A 27,805-nucleotide genomic window follows, 5' to 3' on the forward strand; every position below is an offset into this window, starting at 1 on the left:
TGTTCTGGATTTAATATCTACCTGGAGTGATAGTAATATGAAGGATGCATGGGGCTTACTTTGTCTCTGGATGACAACTACCCAAATTTAGGAGAGAGCTGACTTCTAACAAAAGTGGCTCTGTCCACTACCCCCCAAACAGCCTTCTGTTCCCTCCATCACACCAGCTGCTCACAGGATGGTTAAGAACCCTGGATGGGCCGCTTCCATCTCCCAGGCCTAATATTTGACACCACTACCCTAGCAGATGACCTCTGGCCTCCCAATGAGTCTCTTGGTTCTGAACCAGTGGTTCAAGGCAGTGGTCATGTGGCTATGGTAGAACAAGCCAAAGTTTAATCCAAACAAGACAGGAAGGCTGACATTTTAGAGGAACTAGATCCACCTGCCCTGGATGGAGTGGAACTGTTTTTTGCAACATAGGATAAGAACTTCAGTGATGCTCAAGACCCAGCCTTGCTGTTTGAAAAGCAGGCTGGCTGGCACAGTGGCCAAGATCACTTTTCTAGCAGTTGCATCTGGTTCACCAACTGTCTACTTACTTAGAGCCAAACTACAAGATTTTTAAAAACATCAGGTCTGGGTTCTTCATTTTAAAAATGTGTTGTGTCATTTTGCCTTCAAACTCAGCAGATCTAGCCATGCTGACCCACAGTTTTGTAACTTCACAGCTGAATTACCAGCCTCTGTGTTTGACTGCCCTTGAAGACAACCCCAAAGTTGATTCAGAATGCAGCAGTTGATCCAGAATGCAGCAGTTTGGGAGGCTTCCGGTTTGAGCAGAAGACAGAGCTGCTGCCCTTTGAATAAGGGGGATTTTTTCCCCTTTGTTTAGGGCAGAAAAGACCCTTTTGGGGGTCCCTGCCCACTAATCTCAGTCAGAGATTAGACAAAGATGACATCAAATACCTTTAGTCGTTTATTTCGGCTGACATCAGGCAACTGAAGTTGCCTTTTTGAAGCCTTGAGATCCGACGCTTGAGAGGGTGCGTCTTCCATCATCTACAAAGGATTAAAAGCCACTAAATTGGCAAAAAACACGTTGTTACTAGGATTATATGCACCCAATGGAGCGAAAGACAAGTTTTTTAAAGACATTAATCGGCAGTTGGATGAAATGTCGTATGACCAGATTTTGATGATGGGAGATTTCAATGGGACAGTACAAAATAATATTGACAGATCAAGCCAAAAGAAGAAAGACAAGGAAGGAAAATTACCAAATTCTTTTTTTGAATTGGTTAAACAAGAAAATTTGGAGGACATTTGGAGAAAATTTAATCCTGAAGTAAGAGACTATACCTTCTTTTCAGCGAGACATAATTCTTTTTCCAGAATAGATATGTTATGGGGCTCCAAAAGTTTGGGCCTCATAACTAAAAAAGTAGAGATTCTACCAAAGGTTTGTGCAGATCATAATCCAATATGTTGGACTACTAAATTGCAAAGGAAAATAAGAAGATGGAGAATTAATGAGGACTTATTACAAGATAAAGACATTGTGACATTTTTAGAAAAGGAAACTGCAGCATTCTTCCAAACAAATGAAACTGATGACGTGGAATTTCAAACAGTTTGGGATACTTACAAAGCAGTAATGAGAGGATTATTAATCACATTAAACAATAAAGATAAGTGGCCAAAGAAGAACAGTTGCTAGTTCTACAAAATGAAATAAAGAAAAAAGAAGGGGAACTGAAAAAAAGGACAGGGAAGAAGAAGTTAATAAATGAAATTACAATATTACAATCCCAAGTAAGACATTTGCTGAATAAAGAATTATAATGGAATTTAAAAAGTTTGAAACAGAAATCATTTGAAGGTGCAAATAAACCTGGGAAGTATTTGGCCTGGCAATTGAAGAAAAAGAAAGAAAATAAAACCATTAATAAAATTATGGCAAATGGAAAAGAAATAGTAGATCAAGATGGAATTAAAAGAGAATTTTTTAAATACTATGCAAATTTATTTAAAGGTGTGAAAATTAGAAAAGAAAACATGGAAGAGTATCTACGAAATATTCAAATAGCACCCCTGACTGAATATATGAAAAAGATCTTAAATGACCCTATAGAAAAAATTGAAATTGAAGCAGCAATAAAAGCAACGAAGGAAGGTAAAGCTCCTGGGCCAGATGGATTTACATCTAAATTTTATAAAACCCTTAAAGACGAGATAACACCCAAACTGCAGAAACTGTTGAATACGATAAGGGAAAATTCCAAATACTTGGAAAGAAGCTGTAATTTCATTGATTCCTAAAGAAGATAAAGATGTCACAAACGTAAAGAACTATAGACCAATTTCATTATTAAATAATGACTATAAGATTTATACAAGAATTCTGGCAGAAAGATTGAAACCATATCTGATAAATTTTATAAAAGAAGATCAAGCTGGATTTCTTCCTAAAAGGCAAATATGAGATAATGTAAGAGCTGTTATTAATGTTGTGGAATACTATGAGAAGCATCCAGAAAAAGAAGCAAAATTGTGTGTAAATGCAGATCTCACAAAAGAATTGAAGGTAAGCAAAGGTACAAGACAAGGATGCCCGCTATCACCATTGTTGTTCATAATGACTCTTGAAATTTTATTACAACAAGTACAAAACGACAAAGAAATAGAAGGATTAAAAATCAGAGGATTCTCTTATAAATATAAAGCATTTGCAGACGATATTGTGTTCATAATAGAGAATCCGATTCAAGTAACACCATTGTTATTAGCCAAGATAAAAGAATATGGAGAGTTAGCAGGACTATATATAAACAAAGAGAAGTCGAAATTTTTGTGTAAAAATATGCAACCAAATAGACAGAAAGAACTGCAGGCTTTGACAGGATGTGAAGTTACCTCTAAAGTTAAGTATCTCGGCTTAGAAATAACTATGAAGAATATTGACTTGTTTAAAAATAATTATGAAAAGCTATGGTGTAAGATGGACAAAGATTTGATGAAATGGAACAGACTTAATTTGTCTTTGCTGGGCAGGATTGCAGCAATTAAGATGAATATTTGCCAAGAATAATGTATTTGTTCCAAACTATCCCGATTGTGAAAGATAGCAAACAATTCAATAAATGGCAAAGGAAGATCTCTGATTTTGTATGGGCCGGAAAGAAACCAAGGATCAAGATGAAGATTTTAACAGATGCTAAAGAGAAAGGAGGCTTTCAGCTCCCGGACTTAAGACTGTATCATGATGCAGTTTGCTTGACATGGATTAAAGATTGGATAATGCTGTTAGATAAAAAAACCTTTACGATTAGAAGCTCATGGGAATAAATTCGGCTGGCACGCGTATTTGTATTATGAGAAAAATAAGATGGATGGTCTTTTTTCTCACCACTATATTGGAAACAGTTTACTAAATACTTGGATAAAATATAAGAAATATGGTGATGAGAGGAAGCTGCTCTGGATAGTCCCAGCAGAATAAAAATAGCAGCTGAATCTGAGGAAGAAAGAGCGTTGTCATACAATCAATTGCTAAAGATTCAAGGTGAGAAAGTCGAATTAAAGTCTGCAGAAGAGCTAAGTAATAAATATGACTGGTTTCAAATGCAACAAATAAAAAGTCTGATGGAAAAAGATATTAAGTCTGATGGAATTAAACGTGAGCAAACAGAACTGGAAAGGGTTCTGCTTGGAGACAATGAAAAATTAATATCAAAAATATATAAATTATTATTGAAATGGTCTACAGAAGAGGAAGTAGTAAAATCTCAAATGGTCAAATGGGCAATCAATGTGAACAGAGAAATTCAAATGGATACTTGGGAGTACCTTTGGAAGAACTCGATGAAGATATCAACGTCAGAATATCAAGGAGAACTGTTTTAAAATGATGTATATGACTCCGAAGGTGGTATATGACTCCGAAGAAATTGGCAAAGATGAGTAAAAAGATGTCGGATAGATGTTGGAAATGTAAACATCATGAGGGTTCTTTTTTTCATATATGGTGGACTTGCGAAAAAGCGAAAAGGTTCTGGTGGATGATACAACAAGAAATCTCTAAAATTTTGGGCTATGACTTTAAGAAAGTTGCAGAGACTTTTCTGCTAGGATTACAAATAGAAAAATTTCCAAAGGAAGACAGGACTTTAATTTGGTATTTGCTCTCAGCTGCTAGGATATTGTATGCGCAGTTGTGGAAGCAAGAAAAAATACCAGAGAAATGGGACTGGATTGTGAAAGTTTTATCGTGGAGTGAGATGGATAAATTAACAAGAACTTTAAGAGACGTTGATTTGGATGTGTTTAAAAATGAGTGGAAGAAATTTAAAAGATATATAGAGCAAGAGTGGAACGTAAAAAGACATTGGACAATTTTTTAACAAGAATGAGAAGAAAAAGACACTGAACTTTGATTGGTTAGGGGTACCTTTATAATTGAATTTAAATATATAACTTCGGGGGAAGTCTAGTAATGGAGGGAGGGGGGATAGAAAATATCATATGGGTTAGAGATAGTAAGAATATAATTAAATATTGTAACCATATGTTATTAATAAATTGTTAAAACTCAGAATGCAGCAGTTTGATTATAGTCAGGGGCTGGCCAATGGGAACATAAATTGCCCATTTTGAAACAGCTACGTTTGCTGCCAGTTGTTTTTGAATTCCATTCAAGGTACTGTTTATGGCCTTTAAAGTTCTTCACAGCACGGTGCTCAAATACCTGAAGGACCATCTATTTCCATACATTCCCAAGTGCCAGGTCTTTAGGCTGCCATGTGCTCACTGTTCCCTCCCTTAGGATGTCTTGCCTGGCATCAATCCAGGGCTGGTGCGTGGGCATCGGCGAACTAGGCAACGACCTGGGGCGCTGGCTCCCACAGGGGCAAGGGCGGGCACCCCCTCCCCATCCCTGCTCACATCATCCCTGAGCCTTTCTCAGCTCTGAGGGGTTGGAGAAGCTCCCCCGATCCCTCAGAGCCAAGAAAGAATGTGGCTTCCCCTGCCTGTTAATTGTTCTTGCTACAAGTTTAGGTAAAACAAAAGGACATGTATTTCCTAGTGATGTTCTTGCCCACCTAATTTACTTTTTAACATATTCTTAAATTGTATTTTATTCTTTTTTGATGTTTTTAAATTCATTTTAGCTTTTATTTTAAACAGTTTTTAAAACACTTTCTGTTTGTATCTATATTCTGCTTACTTATTAAAGAAGCTTCTGGACTGGATGGAATCAGAAACCACACTGGGGCATGAACAGACAGGATTTAGGCGGGGTTCCTTGACATATGACCATTGTCTAGCTGTCTATCACTCAACTGAGAAATATTCATCTTTTAAGGGGGGAAGATTATATGCAGCTTTTATTCACCTCGAGGGGGCCTTTGACTCCACAATCGCCCTAGATTGTAGAACAAATTTAACCAAACTACCATGGACAAAAGTCTGCTAGGATTTATTCAATGCTTATACTCATATTTGACTGCCCAAGTACAATGTGGGTAAATGGGAATTTAACAAATCCACTTAATTTGGAATAGGGGGTTTTGTCAGGGATGCTTGTTGGCACCTTTCTTAATTTATACTTAAATGACATAGCATCAATTTTTGATGATTACTGCCAGCCACCAAAATAAGCTGAGATTAGTGAACCTATTTTGCTTTGCGCAGATAATGCCATGATTTTGTCCCAATCCAGGGTTGGACTAAAAAGGGCCTTGTAATCTTTCTCCAGTTATTGTTGTTGGGAAAGACTGGTGATTAACTACACAAAATCTAAGATCCTAGTCTTCGCCAAAACCCAAAAATGGAACCAATCTCAATGGTCTATCAATGACTCCAATATTAAGCAGGTCAAGACCTTCTTCTATTTGGGGATTCTGTTCTCATCAGACCTATCTTAGACCCCCAAATTTAGAATAGTGCTTAATAAAGCGAAACTTTGTGCAAATGCCATAAATAGAGTTTTCCATAATAAAGGGGGGAAGTATATTCCTGGAACAGTATAAGCCTTTAATTTGAAAGTGATTCCCATCATTGTTTATGGTTCAGCAATTTGGATTAAAGTTATTTCTGATATTATCGACCAACCACTAGCCCAGTTCTTAAGGAACATATTGAATATTCCCTGCTGTGTGTCAAACATAGCAGAATTTGGATAGATATCCTTGGAAGCAAGAGCATAGCTTTTTGTCTTCAAACTGAGGTTAAAACAGCTCTTTGCTGAAGATGGTTAGCTGTTTAAATCAGAATACCCCCAGATCAACCTAGATGAGAAACTGATGAAAGTTAGAATGCCAGTTGATGATATTTTTGATTTGGGCAAAACCAAAGCATTTTCTCTGATCAAAAAGTGAGTCCTCAAAACTTATCATGATAGTTTGAATCATGAGAGCCCACAGAGTATGCTCACCCCAATTTTTTGGTCTTTCTTACTCCATATCCTTACCCCTCTATATGTACTATTTTATCATTCCATGTTATTGCAAGACTGAGCGTTATACCTACAATGGGTTTGCAAGAGACCCTACACTGATAGAATCTGTCCTTGTGGCTTTAACAGGATTGATACATCCTTTTATGTTCTGCTAGAATGCAGATTTATTTATTTATTTTTATTATGAGGGATTACTATATTAAACCTTTATTCAACCAACTGTCTCCCCATACACCGGAAACCCTGGCTCTTTTGCTCAGTGATAACGATTCTAAGATCGCTCTAGCAATTGAGAAATTTGTCTAAATCCTTTTAGCCCTTGCATCAAAAAAATAAGGAGTAAGTGACTTCTGCTGCTCCAGATTTGTGAATCAATGACCTCTAAGGGTACAAAGGGAAGGAAGAAAAGGAGATCTTGAGGAGGCACTGCAACCCCTACTGTTACCTTTGGAGGACCTGCTTTGGGTGCCCTTTGACAGATGACAACTTGGAACAGGGCCTTCTCAGCTGTGGCACCAAAACTGCGGAACTCCCCAGGGAGATTTGCTTGTCCCCTTCTGTTGCTTTCACTAGATAATGAAAAGTTGTTTGTTTTGGCTAGTGTTCCCTCAATGATCCCTTCTCCCTGCCCTATGTTCAGGGTTGCCAGGTCTGTGTTGGAAAATACCTGGAGACTTTGGGGGTGGTCCAGAAGGGCGGGTTTAGGGAGAGGAGGGACCTCAGCATGGTATAATGCCATACAGTCCACCCTTCAAGCAGCCATTTTCTCCAGGAGAGCTGAGTTCTGTCAGCTGGAGATCAGTTGTAAAAGTGAGAGATCTCTAGGCCACACCTATGACAACCCTGTTATAATTTATGTATGTGTATTTTATTGTACCACTGGTGTCTTTTAGTTTGGTTTTTAAGTATTTTTCTTATGTTTTTGTTTTGCTTCAATTGCTTCATAAACTGCGTAAATAGGGGGGGGGGGGATAGGGTTGCCAAGTCCAATTCAAGAAATATCTGGGGACTTTGGGGGTGGAGCCAGGAGACTTTGGGGGTGGAGCCAGGAGACATTAGGGGTGGAGCCAAGATCAAGGCTGTGACGACCCTGAAGGGGGGGAGGGCCTCCAAACCAGGGGATCCCCTGCCCCCACCTGGGGATTGGCAACCCTACCGGCCAGCAGGGAAGGCGAGGAGGCAGCCAGGCCAATCTTTCCCAATCTCCTCGCCTCAAACAGCAGCCCCCAACACATTCGATTCCCTCCCTCGCAAGGGGCGTTGCCAAGCAACCCCCTGAGGAGGGCAGGTGAAGAGGGGAGGAGTTGAGGCGTACCAGGGCGGAGAGGAGGGGTCGCTGCTGCTCTCTCGGGTTTACCCTGGCTCTGAGGGCTGGTGACTGGGCAGCTTGGCTCTGGGGGTGGTGGGTGGCGGCGGCGCGACGTCTCCCCTTCTTCTTCCGGGCGGGGCCTCCCCGCGGGCTCACGCCTCGGTTTAGCGAAGGCGGCGGCGATTCCACTACTGCTGCGCGCGCACACCACGACGACAGCAGCCTCCTCCTTTTTCTTCCCCCTCCTTTTGCCTTTCTCAACACCGCCCCTCCCCTTCCTTCTGCCTCCTCCTCCTCCCGCCACGGCTCAGTTCAGCGCCGCCGCCTCCTCCGGCGGAGAAGCGAAGCGCGTCCCCCTTGCTCCTCAGGGTCCTAGAAGGACCCAGATTCGGGGCTTGCCACGCTTCTCCATAGCTGCTCCTCAGGCTGAGCCCATCTCGGAGGAGCAGCTACGGAGAAGAGGCGGCAGCAGCGCAGCGGCGTCGCCCACTCCTTGGCGCCGTTTCCCACCCTTCCCCCGCTTCCATTTGGGGGGGGGCGGGGGAAGAGGCTGGAAAAACTGGGGTCCCCCGCCAGAACGGGAGGGTTTGGACCCCTAGGGGGGGAGGTGAAAACACATAGGTTGAGTTATTGGGATAAGTTCCAGGGTGGAGGGCATTTCTCCAGAGAGGAAGTGTTATTTACTTCCTGTTTTGCTAGTGTAATCCAGCAGAACCCTAACTATATAAAACCCCTCTACAAAATGCTTCCCAAGGGAAAAATGGGAGTGTTTCAACTCCAGAAATGACTGTATCCCTTGTGGCTTGTCAGGCAACTATGAAGTAATTTTAAGAAAAAACATCACAAATTGATGGTTGTCGAGATAATTTCTATACAATATACTTGACGGATGACAACAACAGGCATGTAGGTTTCCCCATGACTACTGAGGCTGCCAATCCAACTCACCAGTTAAGATCCTTTCCTCAAGCCCTGCTCTGTGCCCTGGCAGGCAGCAACCATATAACACAGTGAAGCAGTAAGAAAGTTTTCATGTAGGAGGCTCCCCTACAGTTTCTCTCCCTGCCTCAGTCCCTTGGCAGCAGCTACCCTCCCACACGCATGCCACCCAGAGCTTTTCAGGTTTTTTTAAAGTCAGAAATAGAAATGGAATATCATAATTTATAACATTTGATGTATCAGGTTCTCTGAATTCTCAACTTTCATTTTTTTAACAAATCTCTAGCCCCTCTTATTGCAGATGTATGTTTTTCCTTTTATATCTCTGCAACGAAATGGGCTAAAAAAATTGTTTATAAAAGCTAGAAATTCAGAGAACTTGACTCAGATGGTTTTAACAATATTTATTGCCAATTTGTTTTAAAAGTCTCTGGTGACAAGAAGGAAATGGCATCCACCTGAACAGGGGCAGAGAAAATGGCTGACAGGTGGCTGAGATCCCTGAATCCAAACTGTCCCACTCAAGACTTCTTTTCTGGGGGAATGCAATGGAATGGAATTCCAGAACCTGTTTGTGGAACCAAAATTCTCACAAAATGTTTAAAAGTTCATGAGGAGCATCCGCATGTTTCTCCTTCATTTCCCTCTTGAGAGTTCCAGTACCCCTTTTTCCAGAAAAAAGCCCTGGTTCCACTCATACACCAGCCTCATCCAGGCCTTGCAGTGATGTTTCCCAAACCTTTCCAGCAAAGCATATTTGGGAAAGATTGCAGAAAAACTGGAGGAAACCTGGAACGTGCATGAATAAACCACAGTTCTGCAGACAAGCAGGGGAAAACCCACTATTCAGCAGAACTGAACCTGGGTAGGGTTGCCAAGTCCCCCGTGGCCTCCGGCCTATTGCACCATAGATTTTTTCCCCTCCCAAATTGCTAGAGTGTCCAGGAAAACCATAGAGTTTTCCCAGAAACACCTAGAGCGGCTGGCGCACGGCATCGCCGGTCCAATGCCACCATTTCCAGGTGATGTCATCACACTGGCGACATCAGGGGAGGTTCCCCCTGCCAGCCCAATGTGGGCCAGTGAGTTGGGAACCTCCAGGGTGGGGGAACCCCCGCCCAGCCTGGGGGCTTGGCAGCCCTAAACCTAGGGCAGTAAATAATCTATGAGGAGACAGCCCCATATATACTGAAAACTAAGTGCTGTGAAGATAGCACTCTTTGTAAATACACATTCTTCAGTCCACTTCAGAAAGAATACTGATGCCCAATAAAACAAAGGAAAGTCCAAAGTACTCACATGCAGGGCCTACTCTTTCCCTTGAACACTCTGCAGTTCCTCCTCCTGTTGCCACTAAGCTTACTGATATCTCTTTTGCTTGGGCCTGCCTTGGAAAGAAATTTGTATTATACTTTCCCCACATCTGTCTCCAGATCCTCTCACCTCTCTGCTGGCCAGACTGATTCTGGCTGAAGAGTTAAACACCAACGTCCAAGTACAGTCTAGAGATCTCATAGAACTATAACTGATCTCTGGACTACAGATATCAATTCCCCTAGAGAGAAAAAATGCCTTCTTTGGTGAGTGGACTCTATGGTACTATACAGTGATGAAGTCCCTCCCCTCCCCCAAATTATGTCTTCTGCAGCCTCCATCAACTCCCAGTCTCCAGGTATTTGTCAACCCAGAGTTAGCAACCCGAATTAACTACTAGACAGACAACAACCTTAAAGTCCTTTCTTTCCAATATATTCTAAAAGGGAAATTCTAATTTGCATGTCTGTCTTAGCCCAGCACTAAGGCTGCCAAACTCCAGGAGGTGGCTGGAGATCTCCTGGGATTACAACCGATCTCCATCATGCAACAAGATCAGTTCACCTGGAGAAAATGGCCACTTTGAAAGGTGGGCTATATAGGATTATACCCCATTGAAGTCCTGCCTGTTCCTAAGCCCCACCCTCCTATGGCTCCACCCTCAAATATCCAGCTAGTTCCTTACCTAGAGCTGGCAACCTTGTCCACCACATGCCCTTAAGAAAATTAGTAGTTCCTTTCCCTTAAATGAAACCCCAGGCCTTCTCTCTTCAGCCTGGCTGGACTTGGGGGGGGGGGGGGCTTGCAGTTGATAATATAGGAGCTACTGTTCACTCTCCTTGACAACGTGTGCCCTGGATACAGACTGAATTCTAAACTTAAACAAGTTGAATTAAAACAAGCCTTAAAGGGGAAAAATTGCAGGTTACATGAACTTTCTGTTTGCACAGGAAGTGAGGGGAGGCTGTCTGTTTCACATCCATTATCACTATTTTAGTGGCTTTTAAGCTATGTTTGCCTGCTTCTAGCATTATCTGTGGAGGCATAGCTAATAAATAACTGAAATAAAAAGATTCTATCCATTTTGTTCACTGACCAGTCCTGCCTCACTGACAGATGAATGACTCTTGCGGTTCTTAAAAATTAAAAATTGTATTCTAGCCATGCAGAAATAAAATTTTGTGAGTCTTTAAGAACCCACAAGACTCCCATTTATATTTGTTGCAAAGATTAACACAGCTGCCTTGCTGTCAAACTGTCTTGCTTATCTACATTTTGCACTGCTCCTGATCCAAGGTGAACAGAGCGAAGTCATAGCAACCTATGTCAATAAATAAAGGGTGGAAGAAAGTGGTCATACACAATGTTCCCGTGGTTAAGAATATCAAAAGAGCCCAGCTGGATCAGATTGGTTGTCCATCTAGTTCAGCATACTGTTTGGTTCTCCTCCTTCTCCCCATTCCCTTCATCACATGGTTCCCTCAACATTCCACTGGCTGAGGGAGGAAACCTGCTGGCTGCCATTTTGTTTCCTCTTAGGAATATGAGGCGGAGTTGTTGTCCTGTAGTTACTTCTTTCAAAGTGCTGCTTTTGCTGCTTTGTGAAGTCCCTCCCACAGACCTATCGGCTGTCATCCCTAAAGATGGTGAGGCTCATTTTCTCTTCCCCAGGGGACAAAACGTCAAACAAATACTCTGGGCTGTAAAAACAGACTGTGTGGCCAAAACAGTCCTGGGAAAAGGTCCCTCCCCCTCACCTAATGCAGGGCCAGCCTGATCATGCAAGACTATGGAAGTCAGCTTCCTTAAGTTTATCATGGCCCAACAGGTCCCATTCAGTGATTGACTGTACTGGGATAGTGCAGACCGGGTATTGCGGTCAGGCAGCCAAGGATGAGCTGGCAGCATCAGGCCTAGGCAGGAGGTACTAAGGTCGGGCACCGTAATACCTGCCTCTGCCAAGTGGCATCCTCACCAGCCTGACCATCTCCTTTCCAGCTTGACAGCAATGGGTTCAGGTAGGTTGCAGCAAGCAGGGAAAGCCTGGAGATTTGAGGGTGGAGCCTGGGAGAGTGGGGTTTAGGGAGGTGAGGGAACCTAGTAGGGTATGGAGTCCACCTTTCAAAGCAGCTGTTTTCTCAAGAAGTAGAATAAATGTTTAAATAAATAAATAAACAAGTAATTTATGTAGTCTGGAGTTCAATTGTAATTCTGGGAGATGTCTAGCACCTACCTGGAGGTTGGCACTGCTACTTTTGCCAAACCGATTGGCCTGCTCCGGTCCCTGGCTAGGCAAGAACTGCGGAGAGGCAGCTCACCTGGATTTTTTCTAGTGGCCATAATTTCCAATCTGCCCTTGCCCTAAAGGACCCTGACAGGCATGTGGGGAAAAGGGGTTGTTTGGAACTTTAAAGTATCCTCTACTTTGAAAGATCTCCCAGTCTCTGGAAACTTGGAAGCTGAGGGTTGCTTCATATATGACATTTTCCCTGGGTTTTTTTTTTTTGGGGGGGGGGGCAGGAAATAAAAACTGTACAGTATCTAACTTACTGTAATTAAGTGATTCCTTTATCTATTGCTCTAATGTCAGTTTGATTTGCTGCAATTACCAGATGAAGGACTGCTTCTAACACAGGCTTCACCATTGCCTTTAGGACAGTAGGCCAGACTAAGCCTGCACATACTGATTAAAGAAGCATGCCTCGCTTTCATATAACTGAAAATCAATAAAATATTAAAAATTAACCAAAGGAAAAGAAAATATGAGCTCTAGCTACTGGTGCAATTGGGCACTAATGAAGGGAGGACATTCCATAATCAAAAGAGCCAAAACTTAAAAAGACCTTTCTCTTGTTACTGCGTATCTCACCTCCAATAAGAGAGAGAGATGGAACAGAACTTTGGATTAAGATCTTAAGTGACACGCAAAGAGGGGTGCTAGGTTCCCGATGCTGGCAGGGAAACCCCCACTAGCACTCCCTGTCCTCCCACTAGTGCTCTGTGAAGCAGCAGGGGGGAAACAGTATCGTACAATGCCACAAATCACTTCAGGCTTGGAACCCAAAACACATTGTGCAATGCTCTAGGAATATTGATCTTTACTGTTTTTAGTGTAGCGTTTTGGAGAAACCCTATAATGTCTTGTGATGCAGTACTATGGTTGCCAAGTCCGACTCAAGAAATATCTGGGGATTTTGGGGGTGGAGTCATAAGCAAAGTTGTGACAAGCATAATTGAACTCCACAGGGGGCTCTGGCCATCACATTTAAAGGGACCACATTCCATTTAAATGCCTTCCCTCCATTTGGAATAATGAAGGACAGGGGCACTTTCTTTGGAGGCTCATAGAATTGGACCCTCCAGTCCAATATTTTTGAAACTTGGGGATTATTTTGAGGAGAGTCACTAGAACTATGCTGAAAATTTGGTGTATCTACCTTAAAAACAACTCTCCTTGAGTCCCAGATACCTTTGGATCAATTCTCCATTATACTCTATGGGAATCGATCTCCATAGGAATAAGGAGTGCCTAGCAGACATAAGAACATAAGAGAAGCCATGTTGCATCAGGCCAATGGCCCATCCAGTCCAACACTCTGTGTCACACAGTGGCCAAAAAAATCTATCTATCTATCTATCTATCTATCTATCTATCTATCTATCTATCTATCTATCTATCTATCTATCTATACACACACACTGTGGCTAATAGCTACTGATGGACCTCTGCTCCATATTTTTATCCAATCCCCTCTTGAAGCTGGCTATGCTTGTAGCCGCCGCCACCTCCTGTGGCAGTGAATTCCACATGTTAATCACCCTTGGGTGAAGAAGTACTTCCTTTTATCCATTCTAACCTGACTGCTCAGCAATTTAATCGAATGCCCACGAGTTCTTGTATTGTGAGAAAGGGAGAAAAGTACTTCTTTCTCTACTTTCTCCATCCCATGCATTATCTTGTAAACCTCTATCATGTCACCCCACAGGCGACGTTTCTCCAAGCTAAAGAGGCCCAAGCATTTCAGCCTTTCTTCATAGCGAAAGTGTTCCAACCCTTTAATAATTCTAGTTGCCCTTTTCTGGACTTTCTCCAATGCTATAATATCCTTTTTGAGGTGCGGTGACCATAACTGCACACAGTACTCCAAATGAGACTGCACCATCGATTTATACAGGGGCATTATGATACTGGCTGATTTGTTATCAATTCCCTTCCTAATAATTCCCAGCATGGCATTGGCCTTTTTTATTGCAATCACACACTGTCTTGACATTTTCAGTGAGTTATCTACCACGACACCACGATCTCTCTCTTGGTCAGTCTCTGCCAGTTCACACCCCGTCAACTTGTATTTGTAGCTGGGATTCTTGGCCCCAATGTGCATTACTTTGCACTTGGCCACACTGAACCTCATCTGCCACGTTGACGCCCACTCACCCAGCCTCAACAGATCCCTTTGGAGTGCCTCACAATCCTCTCTGGTTCTCACCACCCTGAACAATTTAGTGTCATCTGCAAACTTGGCCACTTCACTGCTCACTCCCAACTCCAAATCGTTTATGAACAAGTTAAAGAGCATGGGACCCAGTACTGAGCCCTGCGGCACCCCACTGCTTACCGTCCTCCACTGTGAAGACTGCCCATTTATACTCACTCTCTGCTTCCTATTAATCAGTCAGTTTTTGATCCACAAGAGGACCTGTTCTTTTACTCCATGACTCTCAAGCTTTCTAAGGAGCCTTTGATGAGGAACTTTATCAAAAGCTTTCTGGAAGTCAAAAGACATTTCCTCCCCATGCTTTCTGATGACCCTGAAGCAGGGGGAGGGCCTCTAAACTGGGGGATCCCCTGCCCCCACCTGGGGATTGGCAACCTTATGCAGTATTGTCCCTACTTGTTACACAGCCAGAAGTTACATCATGAAATCATGCAATACTATTTCACCAGGTTTCCACTCTGAGTTGAGAAATTCCTGGGGATTTGAGGGCAGAGCCTAGGGAGAATGGAGATTGGGGAAGGGAAAGAGCTCAGCTGGGATGTGATTCCATTAACCCTATCCTCCAGATTTTCACCAGGGGAAGTGGCATCTTCAGACTGGAGAACAGTTGTACTATCAGGAAAATTCCATGGTCCACCTGGAGGATGGCAACCTTATCTGACCCTCTAGTCTTCTGTCAGCTGATAGCACTGAGCTGGCCCTTGTGGTTAAAAGACCCTGCAGGTCCCTTTATTTACTTTGGGTCATGATGGATTTACTCAGCTGGCTCAGAACTCAAGCTGCTAGATAGCAAGGAGGAATTCACCTCTCCCATTTTATCTCACCCATTCTTTTTCAGAAGTAGTCATTATCCACTGCCAACAGTAGGCCATTAGATAAACTGCAGTCTGACCTTCTCTGGTTGGATTCTATGTTTCATATCCAAAATGTTTTCATTATTCCATGTCGCATCTGGAAACAAGAAAATCTTAGAAATCGCACACATGAGATATTGATCCACGGGTATCTGGGGCTCGGGGGGGGGATCCACGGGTATCTGGGGCTCGGCTGTTTTTTGAGATAGAGGCACCAAATTTGCAGCATAGCATCTGGTGCCTCTCCTCAAATTAAGCCGCCAAGTTTCAAAAAGATTGGACTAGGGGGCCCAATTCTATGAGCTCCAAAAGAAGGTTCTCCTATCTTTCATTATTTCCAATGCAGGGAAGGCATTTGAAAGGTGTGTGGTCACCCTTTGGAGTTAAATTACACTTGTCACAATTTTGTTCCTGGCTCCACCCCAATGTCTCCTGGCTCCACCGCCAAAGTCTCCTGGCTCTACCGCCAAAGTCCCCAGATATTTCTTGAATTGGACCTGGCAGACCTAGGTCTGTAAATTCCTCAGACTGAACAAGGATACAAAGAAATGTGATAACATACAATCTTCTAAATGTGTGCATCCTAAGTTAGGATACCCTACTTATTCTTAAGAGTTGCAAGCATTTAGAAATCATTCATTACCTTGACAGTGTTTGGGGCATCTCCCCTTTGTTTAGCAATAGGTGCTCAAGATGGAGTGAAACCTGCTTCAAAAGGCTTACAGTAAAATGGATAAAGAAATTAAAAATACCACATCTCACTGATATAACTGTATTTTTGTTTTTAGAATGTGGAACAAGGCCTTTGGTGGATGAGATAACAACAGGGACTCGGATTATAGGTGGACATGATGCTCAGATTGGAGCCTGGCCGTGGCAAGTTAGTCTTCAAGTTTACCGATTTGGTTTGGGATACAGCCATGTATGTGGTGGATCTTTAATAAATCACAACACAGTACTGACAGCAGCACACTGCATTCGAAAATGGGTGTATGTATTCTTCAGTTCTAATGTTTTTTCCTGCCTATTTTTGATGCAAATCAAGTGTATTGATAAAATACACTGGTGGATGTGGAAATTTATATGTGTAAAATATTCCATATATGTCATTTTTTCAGGGGTGGAGCCCGACAGAGGTTGGCCCTTACCCAAATGATGTTTTGTGATGCTGCAAAGCCAATTCTGACTACATAACCAGAAGTACCATTATCACATTGTGGGACACTCCAGAGTTCACTCATAATTCTTTGGAAAAACCATTGAGTTTTGGATGAATCCTAGAGTATCCTGCAATGTGGTGACATCTCTTCTGGTTACACAGCTGGAAGTGGCTTGCAGTGTTATAGGATGTCATTTCACCCTTCCAATCCCCCTCCCACTCTATCGAACAGCAGTGGTGAACAAAGACTGATGGCATTATGGCCAGCCTGCATTCTTTATGTGAATATATCTTCTCCTCCCTAACCATTTTGCCAGGCCATGTCAGACCAAGCCAGAGAGGTACTACTTGAAAGCCTACCAACCTTCAAAGTAACAGCTGCCTCCAGCATTCACTGGGAGAACAAGCCACAGAGAATGCTGTGATTTCAGAACTCAACCAAGTAATTTCATCCTTCAGTTCACACCCACATTAATCATTATGACTCTACAAAGAGGCTAAAAAAGGTAAAGGTTGTCCCCTGTGCAAGCACCAGTCGTTTCCGACTCTGGGGTGACGCCACATCATGACATTTTCACAGCAGACTTTTTATGGGGTGGGAATTGAACTCAGGTCATGAGCAGAGAGCTTGGACTGCAGCACTGCAGCTTTACTACTCTATGCCATATGTAGGTATCCTAGGAAATGAGATGTGAAGGAAACAGCAACAAAGGAAAGGAAAACAAGAGCAAGTGCTGGGAAGGTAGGGTCAAAGAACAGGAATGATGGCGTAAGCTGCCTATGGAATAAAGGAGGTTAGGCAGTGGACAGGACCAAGCAGGTAAAATAATAAGCAACTGACAGTACTGCCAACAAGTCAGGAGAAAAAAAATGTCCTGATCCTTTAATACATGGATAATGTGTGGAAATTGGTCGCTGCTGAATTTGTTCATGATATGGACTGGAGGACAGGAGGGTATGCATTTCCAAGCCTACCTGCCTGCATCCATGCCATTTACCCTCCATATCCTATCACACCTGCTATTCCCTCTCATGTACACCAGGATTCAGAATTTTGGGAATATTCTAGCCACAGAGACTTCCTTCCCCCAGGGCCACAATTTGGACAAGATAATTCAATATGCAGAAAACCACCACAATTTAACAGCGATAAGATCCTCTGGATTTTCATCCTTGCTTCAAGTTTTGTAACACTCTTTTCCTTGATTGGATTTGAATTTCATATAAAATTTGAATTATGTGTAGTTGTATTTCACTCCATACCACCTACATTTCATGACTGCTTGACCCTACTGTTTGTTTTTTCACACTTTCTGTGTGAAAAATCTGCTTGGTCAGGATTTGCTTATTTAATCTCATGAAGTGAACTATATTCCACAAAAGTTTTTGCTGGAATAAATGTATGTTAGTCTTTAGGGTGCATATGAAGGGTTAAATCAGTGAATAGTAATATTGGACACTGTCTCCAATCTTTCAAAAATAATTATTGTTCCTGATTCTAAATAGAATTTCTATCTAATTGCCATCAGAAAACTGATGAATGGCAAAGATAAGAATGCTGCTCATAATGCTGATTATTTGCTGACGAATGCGGCTTGCCAAGGTTCCAAGTGTGTTTGGGCAGAATTATTGGAATTAGCATGATCTGTTTATTTAGCTTGCTTTGCTAAATTTCTGGTTTATATTACATATATAATCTGGAGCAAACTACCATCCACTCACCATTTCTCTGGCCTATTGTCTATTGCTTTTACTTAAGTTGTCAAGTAGCTATTGTGACTATACAAAGATTTTATTCTAATTTATTTCTAGGGATCCAGAATTTTGGAGGGCTGTGATAGGTATGCACCATCTTTTTAGACATCATGCTCATACTATAAAGAGCCGGGTTAGGGCTATCATTGTCCATGCTGACTTCAACAAGGTGACCTTTGAAAGAGACATTGCCTTATTTAAACTAATGACCTCTATCAAATTTAATAAATTTATTCAGCCCATCTGCTTACCTGATCGTCCTCTTGTAATAACTACAGAGACTCCCTGTTACATAAGTGGATGGGGAAATACAAAAGAAAAAGGTAAATATTTACATTTTACTATTTAAGACAATCTGTTCTTTAAAATAAAATTACATCCAGCTATTTCAGAAAGCATCTTTATTAGAGATATATTCCAGTGGTAGAATCAGGAAAAAATAATTCAAAGGAGAATACACATTTGGCTTCTGACAGATAACAAAATGCACTAACATAATCACTCTAAGTATATTTATTTTCGCTGATGGATAAACTGAGAGAAAGCATATGTGCATAAGAACTGTAGAAGTTGTTTTGTGATTCTCGTCATTCTCATCTTGTGATTTTTGCCATTCTGCAAAACTATTAACAGTTGCAGTTTTGGATGTCAGAATTGTTTCCATATAAGACTCAAGTTTATATATATACTAAATTTATATAAGCATAATTATACTATCAAGCATTATATTAAAATGACCCTCCAGGAAATTAAACCAATTTTTCAAATTCTCAACATGGCCTCATTTGTGGATATTGAAATCTAGAAACTGGAGCCTTTTAAAAAGCCCCAAATTTGCATAAAAACTAAAATATTTAATCTTTGGGGATTAAACCTTTCCGAAATAACAGATGCAGTGCTTGTATCATTAAAAATGAATGTTCCCTGAGATCCCAGTGCCTACTGTGTCTCAACAATATTGCCAGCCTTCAAACCTTAATTTCTGTCAGTAAAAAGCTTACCCATCCCCCCCCGCTTCCCTCCTTCCTGCCGTAGAGGGAGGATTCATCAGATCTAGAAGCCCTGACCTGGATAGCCCAGGCTAGCCTGTTCTCATCAGATCTTGGAGGGGCCTCAGCATGGTAGAATGCCATAGATTCCACCCTTAAAAGCAGCCATTTTTTCCAGGGGAGCTGATCTCTGCCTAGGCCTTGATGTCAGGGCCTTGAAAGGCAGCCTGTTCGATTGTGCTACCTTCCAGAGAGACAGATTATAATTCACAAGCCACTCACTATCTGAAAAGTGCCTTTCATTCAAGAAAACTCAGAATGCAGCCACAGGAGTCAACTAAATATACATGCTACTTGCTTCTGGGGCACTTTCCTCCCATTCTATGGTATACTTGTGAAGGCCATTTTATATATTTTGCAGGGGGACACTCACAATGCTCAGCAGAGAGTTCCTGCCAGTCATAGTGCTCTGAGTTGTGTGGCACCATTCGTTGTGCAGCTGGACTTGGGCCAGGTTACAAACAGAATTTACTAAAGCTCTAAACTTTGAAATGACTCTTAGATCTTATATTGCAGTTTATTTGATTTCTCCAGCTTGGGATGGAATATGTACTGGCTAAAGAGCACCCAGAATTTTTGCATGTTGGCCTGGATATTTTGGAATGTTATAAACAAGCATCATTGTAACAATATTTTGTATTTTAATTACAGGTAGGCCAAGAGCTATATTACAAGAAGCTCAAGTAGACATTATTGAACAAACAAAATGTAATAGCCTGGACTGGTATGCAGGGGCAGTATATGGCGATATGGTTTGTGCTGGCTTCGAAACTGGTGGTGTTGACTCTTGCCAGGTAAAAAGGAGACAATTCCATTTTAAAACATATTGATAAAACATCCTGTCATGTGTATGCTATACCAGCACGTCTCTAACCTTAGCAGCCTAAGGACCCCTGCTTTAGTTAACATTTTTACAGCCTCTGAATCTTTCCCCTTCTCCCTCACTAGCACATACTACACACCAAACAAGCACTTTTCAAAGCAGACATGGCAAGCTGAATATGCCCCATTCAGTCTTCCATCCTCTCATGTCCTCCAAAGAGTACAGTGAAATCTTTGTCAGCTACACTTTGATAACAAGTTTAGGAAAAAATGTTTTGATTATCCGTACTTGGTCTACAAGGTCACATCTCAGTGCACAACTGTTTCTATAGGACCATAACCAAAATATACCTACCTAAGTTAATGTCACCTCTTGATTGAAGGAGAGGTAACAAACAAACCACAGGAGACAGAAAAAAATGGTACTGTTTAATAATTTGTAGATAGACGGCAGGTGAATAGGGCTGAGGGAAAGCCTGTTGCCTATAGAAACTAAAAAAGACCAGCATCACATAAAATTTGAACTATTGGTATTCAGCTGAAAACTCATTTGCTGTAATGTCTATAGATGCTGAGTGAAGTGACTACCAGTTCAGTTTTCTACTACAAGTAATTGTGATGACTGTGTTAGGACAATACCTCCTTGGTGTCACTCAGCCTATTCCTAGGGCTGATCTACTGGTTTTCTACCAGTCATACCAGCATATTTTCTGGCTAGTGCTCAGATAGCTAGGTGATTGGGAGTGATGGCAGCTCTATACGTGCTTGTCCTTCAAAAGAAGGGGAAGCTGATTCCATCCTCTTCCTCCAAGATAGAAATTCACTGCCCCCTATTTTTAAAAACCTTACAAATTTCTCATACAAGCATAGGGATCTCTGCGCCCATATTTGAGAACACTGCACTAGTGTTATCTGGTAACTTGTCACTATGCAAAACTGAGTTATCCCATAACGCATCACAAAATACCAAAACAACTGGTAACTAGAACACTGCTGCATCCTTCATCAAAATTATATTGTATTTCTAGTACAACTTTGTACACAACATGTATAATTCAGCCATTGCATGGAAATTAGTTAAGCACTTTACATGGTAAAAAGATTTCACAGTAGAATTCAATTGAAAATTAATATTTATAATGCAGATTTAATGGCATATATAAACAAATATACATTGTATGGCAACTTAAGTTGAAAACATAACAGTGCTTATTTCAATACCCTTTTTGCTGAAAGAAGACATCAGCTTTAATCTCAAGGAGCCTTACAAAAAAAGACAAGCGAAGTAAATGGTTACTTGCAATTGTTGTTCCTTGACTGGTCATCCACATATATACTGATGAATTTTGTGCCTGTGCAGAGCCACAGTTGATAGAGTTTACAGCTAGCTTTTAGGCCTGAAAACTTCCTCACATATAGCTAGGACTCTACATGCCCAGAGGGGAAGAGTTGTGCCTTCCTGCTCAGTTTCTTTCGGCTGAAACATACATTGTAGTAAGTTAAAGACACCTGTTACAGGAACAGTCAGCAGCTCAATTGCACAGAAATCGAAAAAGCAATACTTACAGGTGAACAAAAATGGTTTGCTTTTTTATGGTCTCTGTGCATCACTGTGATGGGTATAGGCTCGTAAGTTGATGTACCTGAATTAGAGTTGCCAGGTCTGTATCAGAAAATACCTGGAGACTTTGGGGGGTGGATCCAGAAGTGGGTGGGGTTTGGGGAGGGGAAGGGCCTCAGCATAGTACAATGCCATAGAGTCTACTCTTAAAAGCAGCCATTTTCTCCAGGGGAGATGAACTCTGACAGATGGAGATCAGTTGTAAAAGAGGGAGATCTCCAGGCCCCACCTGGAGGCTGGCAACCTTAACCTGAATGTGGGTAACAGGGAAACGAGGAGGTGAGGACTCATCTCCCATTGCTTCTGACTCAGGCATCTAGGGCACAGTGCCTCACTAAGGTAGAAGTCTGGGCTAAGGTAGCTACTCTGCATAATTCCAGAAAGATTTCAGTACTGAAGGCTGAAGAGTTAGCCACAGCCCTGATGGAATCAGATTTGAGTTTCTATGGAAGTGGCTTTTCAGCCTGTAAGGTGGGAGAGCAATATTTTAAATAAAAAAATCAGTACCTCACAGCTGAATGCTCTGAGAAATCCAGGGGCTAAATTGCAGAGAAGAGACACAGCGCCCCTTAGGTTGTCCCCGTCAGGACTACTCTCAGGATTCTCAGGCTACAACAGACTTCTAAACATCTGGACCACCTCTAGCATGAACCTAAGGTGTTTTTATATAGAACACCTAGCTGGAACAGCAGAATAATAACACTTAATATAAAACAGAATAGACAGCTATCCATTTTATCAGATAACCATCTAAAGATCAATAGCACTTGAAATGTTTTAATATTTTTACAATTTTATGTTTTTATGTCTTAATGTATTTTTATATTTCATGAATATACATTAACATGTAAGCCGCTCTGAGCCTGCTTTGATGGGGAGGGCAGGATATAAATAGAAACAAACAAACAAATGATAGAGGACACTATAGAGCCTGCTTGAAGGTCTATGAGGTGGTGATGACAATGGTAAAGAGTGCTTTTGTCTTTGGTGCCACCGCATTAGCTGAACTGCATCCAGGAAAAGTATTGAGAGTGGCTTGGTCTCTTATGCCTCCAAGGATGGTGTTTCAAACTGCTAATGCATTGTCTTTGAGTTGTAACAATTTTGCATGTTTCTTTGCTTAGAAACATTCTGTTCAGGGGTCCTATTTATAAGGTAGTAGAGGTGTCAAATATCAAACACCACGTATTTCATGGATTCCTTTTGCCAAGTCTCCTCAATCACCCAAGATTCTGGGTGTTGTAAAAAAAACCCATCACATGTGGGTGCCTCCTGGCTGATGGGAGAAAGTGGGGAGTTCACTGGGTAAGATTATGAATCTTTGACTTTGATGGAGTGTGATTTCCCAGTGCTCTGAAAGAGGCAATGATTCATCTAATAATTAAAAAGCCTTCATTGGACAAAGGAATCTATCCAATTAAGGTTCAGTTTCTAATCTGCCTTTGGTAGGGAAAATAATTGAACGTATGGTGGCAGAATAGCTTGAAGGGTTTTGAATGACTCCTCTGCCCTTAACCCTTTTTTTAGTTTGGCTTCAGGCCTGGCTATAGAACAGAGGCAGGTTTAGTTGCTCTGGTTGATGCTCTCCATCTTCAAGTAGACAAGGGCAATGCTTGTTAGTCCTGCTTGATTAATTAGATGTTTTTGATATAGCAGACCACACTATTCTCCTGAGATGCCTGGAATCTGGCTTTGGTATTAGAGGTGTAGCATTAAAATCCTTTTGGCTTTTACCTGAATGTATGCAGAAAATGGTTATTGATTATGTAACTTCTGCAGCATGAGAGCACACACAAGCTCTGCAGAGCTCAGTATTGTTACTAATGTTACTTGACATCTGTGTAAGACCACTCACTATCACTGACCAAAGTGGATTGGAGTGGGTTATCATCAGTATGTTGATGACCCTGCACTGTATAGCTCACTACGTTTCCGAAAGCAGATGTCTCTGTGTTAGGGCAATGTCTGTAGACAAGTGTCTGAGGAAGAACATGCTAAAGCATAGTCCTGATAAAATGAAGGTGATGCTGCTTAGAAAGACTGAGATTCTGGAGGGAGTTATGCTACCTTCTTTGTAGTATACCTTCTTTATCATTTAAGAGCTTTTTGCTGGAAAAAGCAGGTAACCTTGGTGGTAAAAGTGCCTGTTACCAACTTCTAAGGCGTGAAAATTACCCCCTTTCTTTGGACCTAACCATACCAATCCACATTACATAACCTCAACACTGTACATGAGGCTGCCCTTCAAGACAACACAGAAGCTAGACAGTGCAGAATGCTGCAGTTAGAATGTTGGATAGTGTTGAGTTTTTAATGTCACTTTAAAATGATTATACTGTTTGCCAATTTGCTCAAGCCCATCATGACACATTTACATCTTTGAAAATGCCTCCACCTATATGTACAGGTGGAAAATATCAGTGTGATCAATATAGAAACATAAGGCCTCTCTAATGTCCAGAAGAAAAGCCCGCTCTGCATTCAAAAAAAGGGCAGAAGAAAAAGGTAGGACAAGATCCTGTTTGAGCTGGAGTCTTGGCTTCACCTTGGGAGAACAGTTTGCCCTTTGGAACCTAAAAACAGGCCCCACTACAATCCAACACATACTAGGAAACCACCATAAACAGATACAGGTGATAGGTAGCTAGTGATTTGAAGGTTTTGTCAGTGGGGTTGGATAAGAACAGACTGCAGCTGGTGGTTTAATAGATGAACACAATCCCAGAAAAACTGTTTCTATAGAGGCTGGGTTAACAGTGAATGTTCTTATATCAATGGTCAAGATTTAGCTGCCAGATTGACTTTAAGACAACTAGGTACAAGCTGTCAGTGTGAATTCTGCTACAGTGCTGCAACAGAGGATCCAGTACCCTAAGCAAGGTGCTGAGATAACTACAGAACCTTTGTAATCCACAACTAAGGTGGCTATTAAGGTCTGACAAGATGTAGACCATGCCATCCTTCACTATCTTCCTTAGGACTTTGGTTACAAGGAGATTAGGGAAGAAGGCATAAAACAGGCACAGCCAAGTTTGGAGAAACTTGCCCTGAAGGAGAAGAGGAAACACTTGGTAGCAAAAGATAGTAGGCTATTAATGAGGCCCAGGAGCCAATAAATTTACATAATTATATGCCCTCTCAGTCGCTGAATCCAGGTGCCTTTGTGAATTTCAGGTTCCTGGAAGAACAGGGAGTGACTTATCTTAGTTTACTTGGAAGGCCCACTGAGACTAGGATGTGCACAGTAGTTCTCACATTACAAAGGAGGGGAAGATGAGAGGTTGCTGGCAGAAGCCTACTGTCAATGTAAAGATGGTGATTCTTTGATACCAAATATATATGCCACAACTACTGCCATGTACTTAGGGAAAACTCTCACAGGAGAGGCTGAAAAGCAACACCTCAGCTAGTGGCCATTTCTCACAGCAGAGAAAGTGGCAATGTTGTGACAGAATCAGGATGTGGAACTGGGTGCCCTTCAGGTTGATAGGTGCAAACCAGGTTCCTGATGTAAGGAAGAGCAGCATGGATGCTATACTGAAGCACCAATCAGGATTTCTTTCTCTCAGCGTAGTTATTACACCCTTGACAATGCAGATGGAATGAAGGTCTGTCTTTCTCTGGGATGATGAAGTACCTGGAGTGGATCCCTATGTCCCTTCAGGAATGTAATACTTTTTATACCACCTTTCTGTGGAGGGAATCAAGTTGAGAGAGATGGATGGGGAAAATGAAGAAAGCTCTATAGTATATACCAGCTTGATCGCCTAATGGTCTGATGATATGGACTTCTAGGCTGAAAGCTGTTAATGGAATTGGGAGGTGGAGAAAAGCCACACAAACCCACAAACAGCTTGTTTGAAACCAAAGGAATGTTGGACTGATTATCAGAAAACCAACATATAGAGCATCAGGAGGAAGACTTCTATGTGAAATGGCCTTCTAATGAAGAACATTCTGATGGAGCATGACAAGGAGGGCTGTCTTCTGGGAGTCATGTTCCAGAACCGCCATTTCTGTTGTTTAAGAGCAAAGGCAGATATGAACTTTTTTGCTAAAGAGGCCCTCCCTTTTAAAGAGCAAATCTTCCATCAGTGACCTAGGCTCTTGTTGCAGCAAAGTGGAACTGAGCCCAGGCTTGCAGGCGGACAGTAATAGCAGCAGCCATGGCCTTTACTCCACAATCAGTGACATGTTTCAAGGTCACTAACTGCTGTTGGGATAAATCATCCATTAAAAGTGCCTCCTTCCCTCTGGGTATGCACATTCCAAACTATATTTTAATGGCAGGAGGTTTTCATACTCAAGAGTTAGCTCTAGAAGTTTGTGATCTGTGATTTTGTGCAGGCTCTGAAAGAAACATCGGGGTGACACACACAGAATATAAAGCAGTAAGTGTATTTCTTTCCATTCAGAACAGCTGAACCATTTGGTTTCCATTCAAAACAAACAACTGGAAATAAAGGATGAGTTGAGAACTGATAGCTGACACAGTTCTTAACACCTATGTACATATTGCATGTTTATAATAGCTATTTATTAGACACTATAGCATGATTTTCAAAGTTGTTTTGGAATGCTTATTGGGACAGAGAAATTTCTAAAACATCCATGATATGGCAATACAAATCCAATCAAAGCAACCTTTATATATCCGTTTAGATACATGTGACATACCAATCAGTATTTTCTTTTGACAATTAATAAGAGGTGTAACTAATTGGATCATTAACCCATGTATCTTAGAACTTCAGAATATTTTTATTTTTCACATTCCAGGGAGACAGTGGTGGACCACTGATGTGCTATTTCCCAGACTACACCAGATATTATCTGGTAGGAATCACCAGCTTTGGCTTTGGCTGCGGTAAACCAAAATTCCCTGGAATCTATATACGTACAGTAACTTATAAAACATGGATAAGTACAAATGGGATTCTATATGACAAAACCACCACTGTGAGCATTCCATGTGTCCTGATCTTTTTGAGTGTGGGTTGGGCAACTTTGCATCTTGTTCTGTGAAGAGGCAAATGCTCCATTATACTCAAGTGACCATAGATGGATTTTCAAACTTATTACTTTTTCCTGTTAGCATAATTAAATATTTTGAATAATAATACTTTGCAATGACAAGGTGAGATCCTATAGTTGCACGAGTGGAAGGTTTTATAATAGCTTTTATTCCCTATCCTTCCCTTCCAACAATTCTCTGCAACTTCCACAAAGGCATAGAATCCTCCTTGCTTGTATGTGAACAGATCCCTTGCCTCCAGTGTAATTCCTCTGCCAACTTTTCTTTTGGCATGAGTAAGGCAATTTCGCTCAATTCACCTGCCTTAATTCAGCCACCTGTATACAGTGGATTTTTTTAAATACTTTTTTTTTTACACCATGACAGTTCATGACCCCAGCAATGCTTTTTCGAGTCTCACAGATTCCCTCCTACTGGTACAACAACAGGATTCAGCCTATCTACTCAAATTTATGTCTAGCAGACTCATATACATAATTGCCTATAACTTAAAAATGTAAATTCAAAGAGCACTTATTTAGTTACATATGTATGTTTAATAGGCTATACATTATATGATGACAACATTCTTTTGAACAGTGCAAAGGCTTGTCATGTTTTAAAATGTGCAATAAAACAGTTTTCTAGCATACTTTATTCCTTCATCATAATAGGATTGATAAATTTATGAAACCCAAACTGTACTATCAAAAATATCAAAGTCTGCATTCAAGGATATACTGAAGTAATGTGTATGTCAGGTGGAAAAGTTGCCATATTAACTACAGTATTTTAAGAATAAAACATATTTTGCAATTGAATAAGGATAGCATGATTCCTGTGTGACATTTCTTCATTCCAAACAGATTATGAAGATTTATAATTTAGTTTTTGAGTCATCTTATTAGAGCAGCAAACATTTCACACAAGTAGCTCCAGGGTCTGAAGAATTGGGATTATAAGTATTAGAAAGTTCTGCCTTCATTGCTCCCTCTGCTGGTCCTCTTACAGCAAAACAAAATCAATGTATTTTTCTTGTTTGTACAGGAGTTAATGTTTAAAAAATCCTG

General features: G+C 41.3%; 1 protein-coding gene across 1 annotated transcript; it reads left to right on the plus strand.

The window, feature by feature from the left end:
- Positions 1-11,481: 11,481 nt before the first annotated feature.
- TMPRSS12 (transmembrane serine protease 12) lies at positions 11,482-27,553 on the plus strand. Its single transcript, XM_060252471.1, has 5 exons — positions 11,482-11,608; positions 16,104-16,305; positions 18,287-18,552; positions 19,930-20,072; positions 26,501-27,553. Exons 1-5 carry the CDS (start codon positions 11,506-11,508, stop codon positions 26,744-26,746), a joined length of 960 nt encoding a protein of 319 aa, XP_060108454.1. The 5' UTR covers positions 11,482-11,505; the 3' UTR covers positions 26,747-27,553.
- Positions 27,554-27,805: the final 252 nt, after the last annotated feature.

Source organism: Heteronotia binoei, chromosome 13 (genome assembly GCF_032191835.1).
Source record: "Heteronotia binoei isolate CCM8104 ecotype False Entrance Well chromosome 13, APGP_CSIRO_Hbin_v1, whole genome shotgun sequence".
In the NCBI taxonomy this organism is placed as follows: domain Eukaryota; kingdom Metazoa; phylum Chordata; class Lepidosauria; order Squamata; family Gekkonidae; genus Heteronotia; species Heteronotia binoei.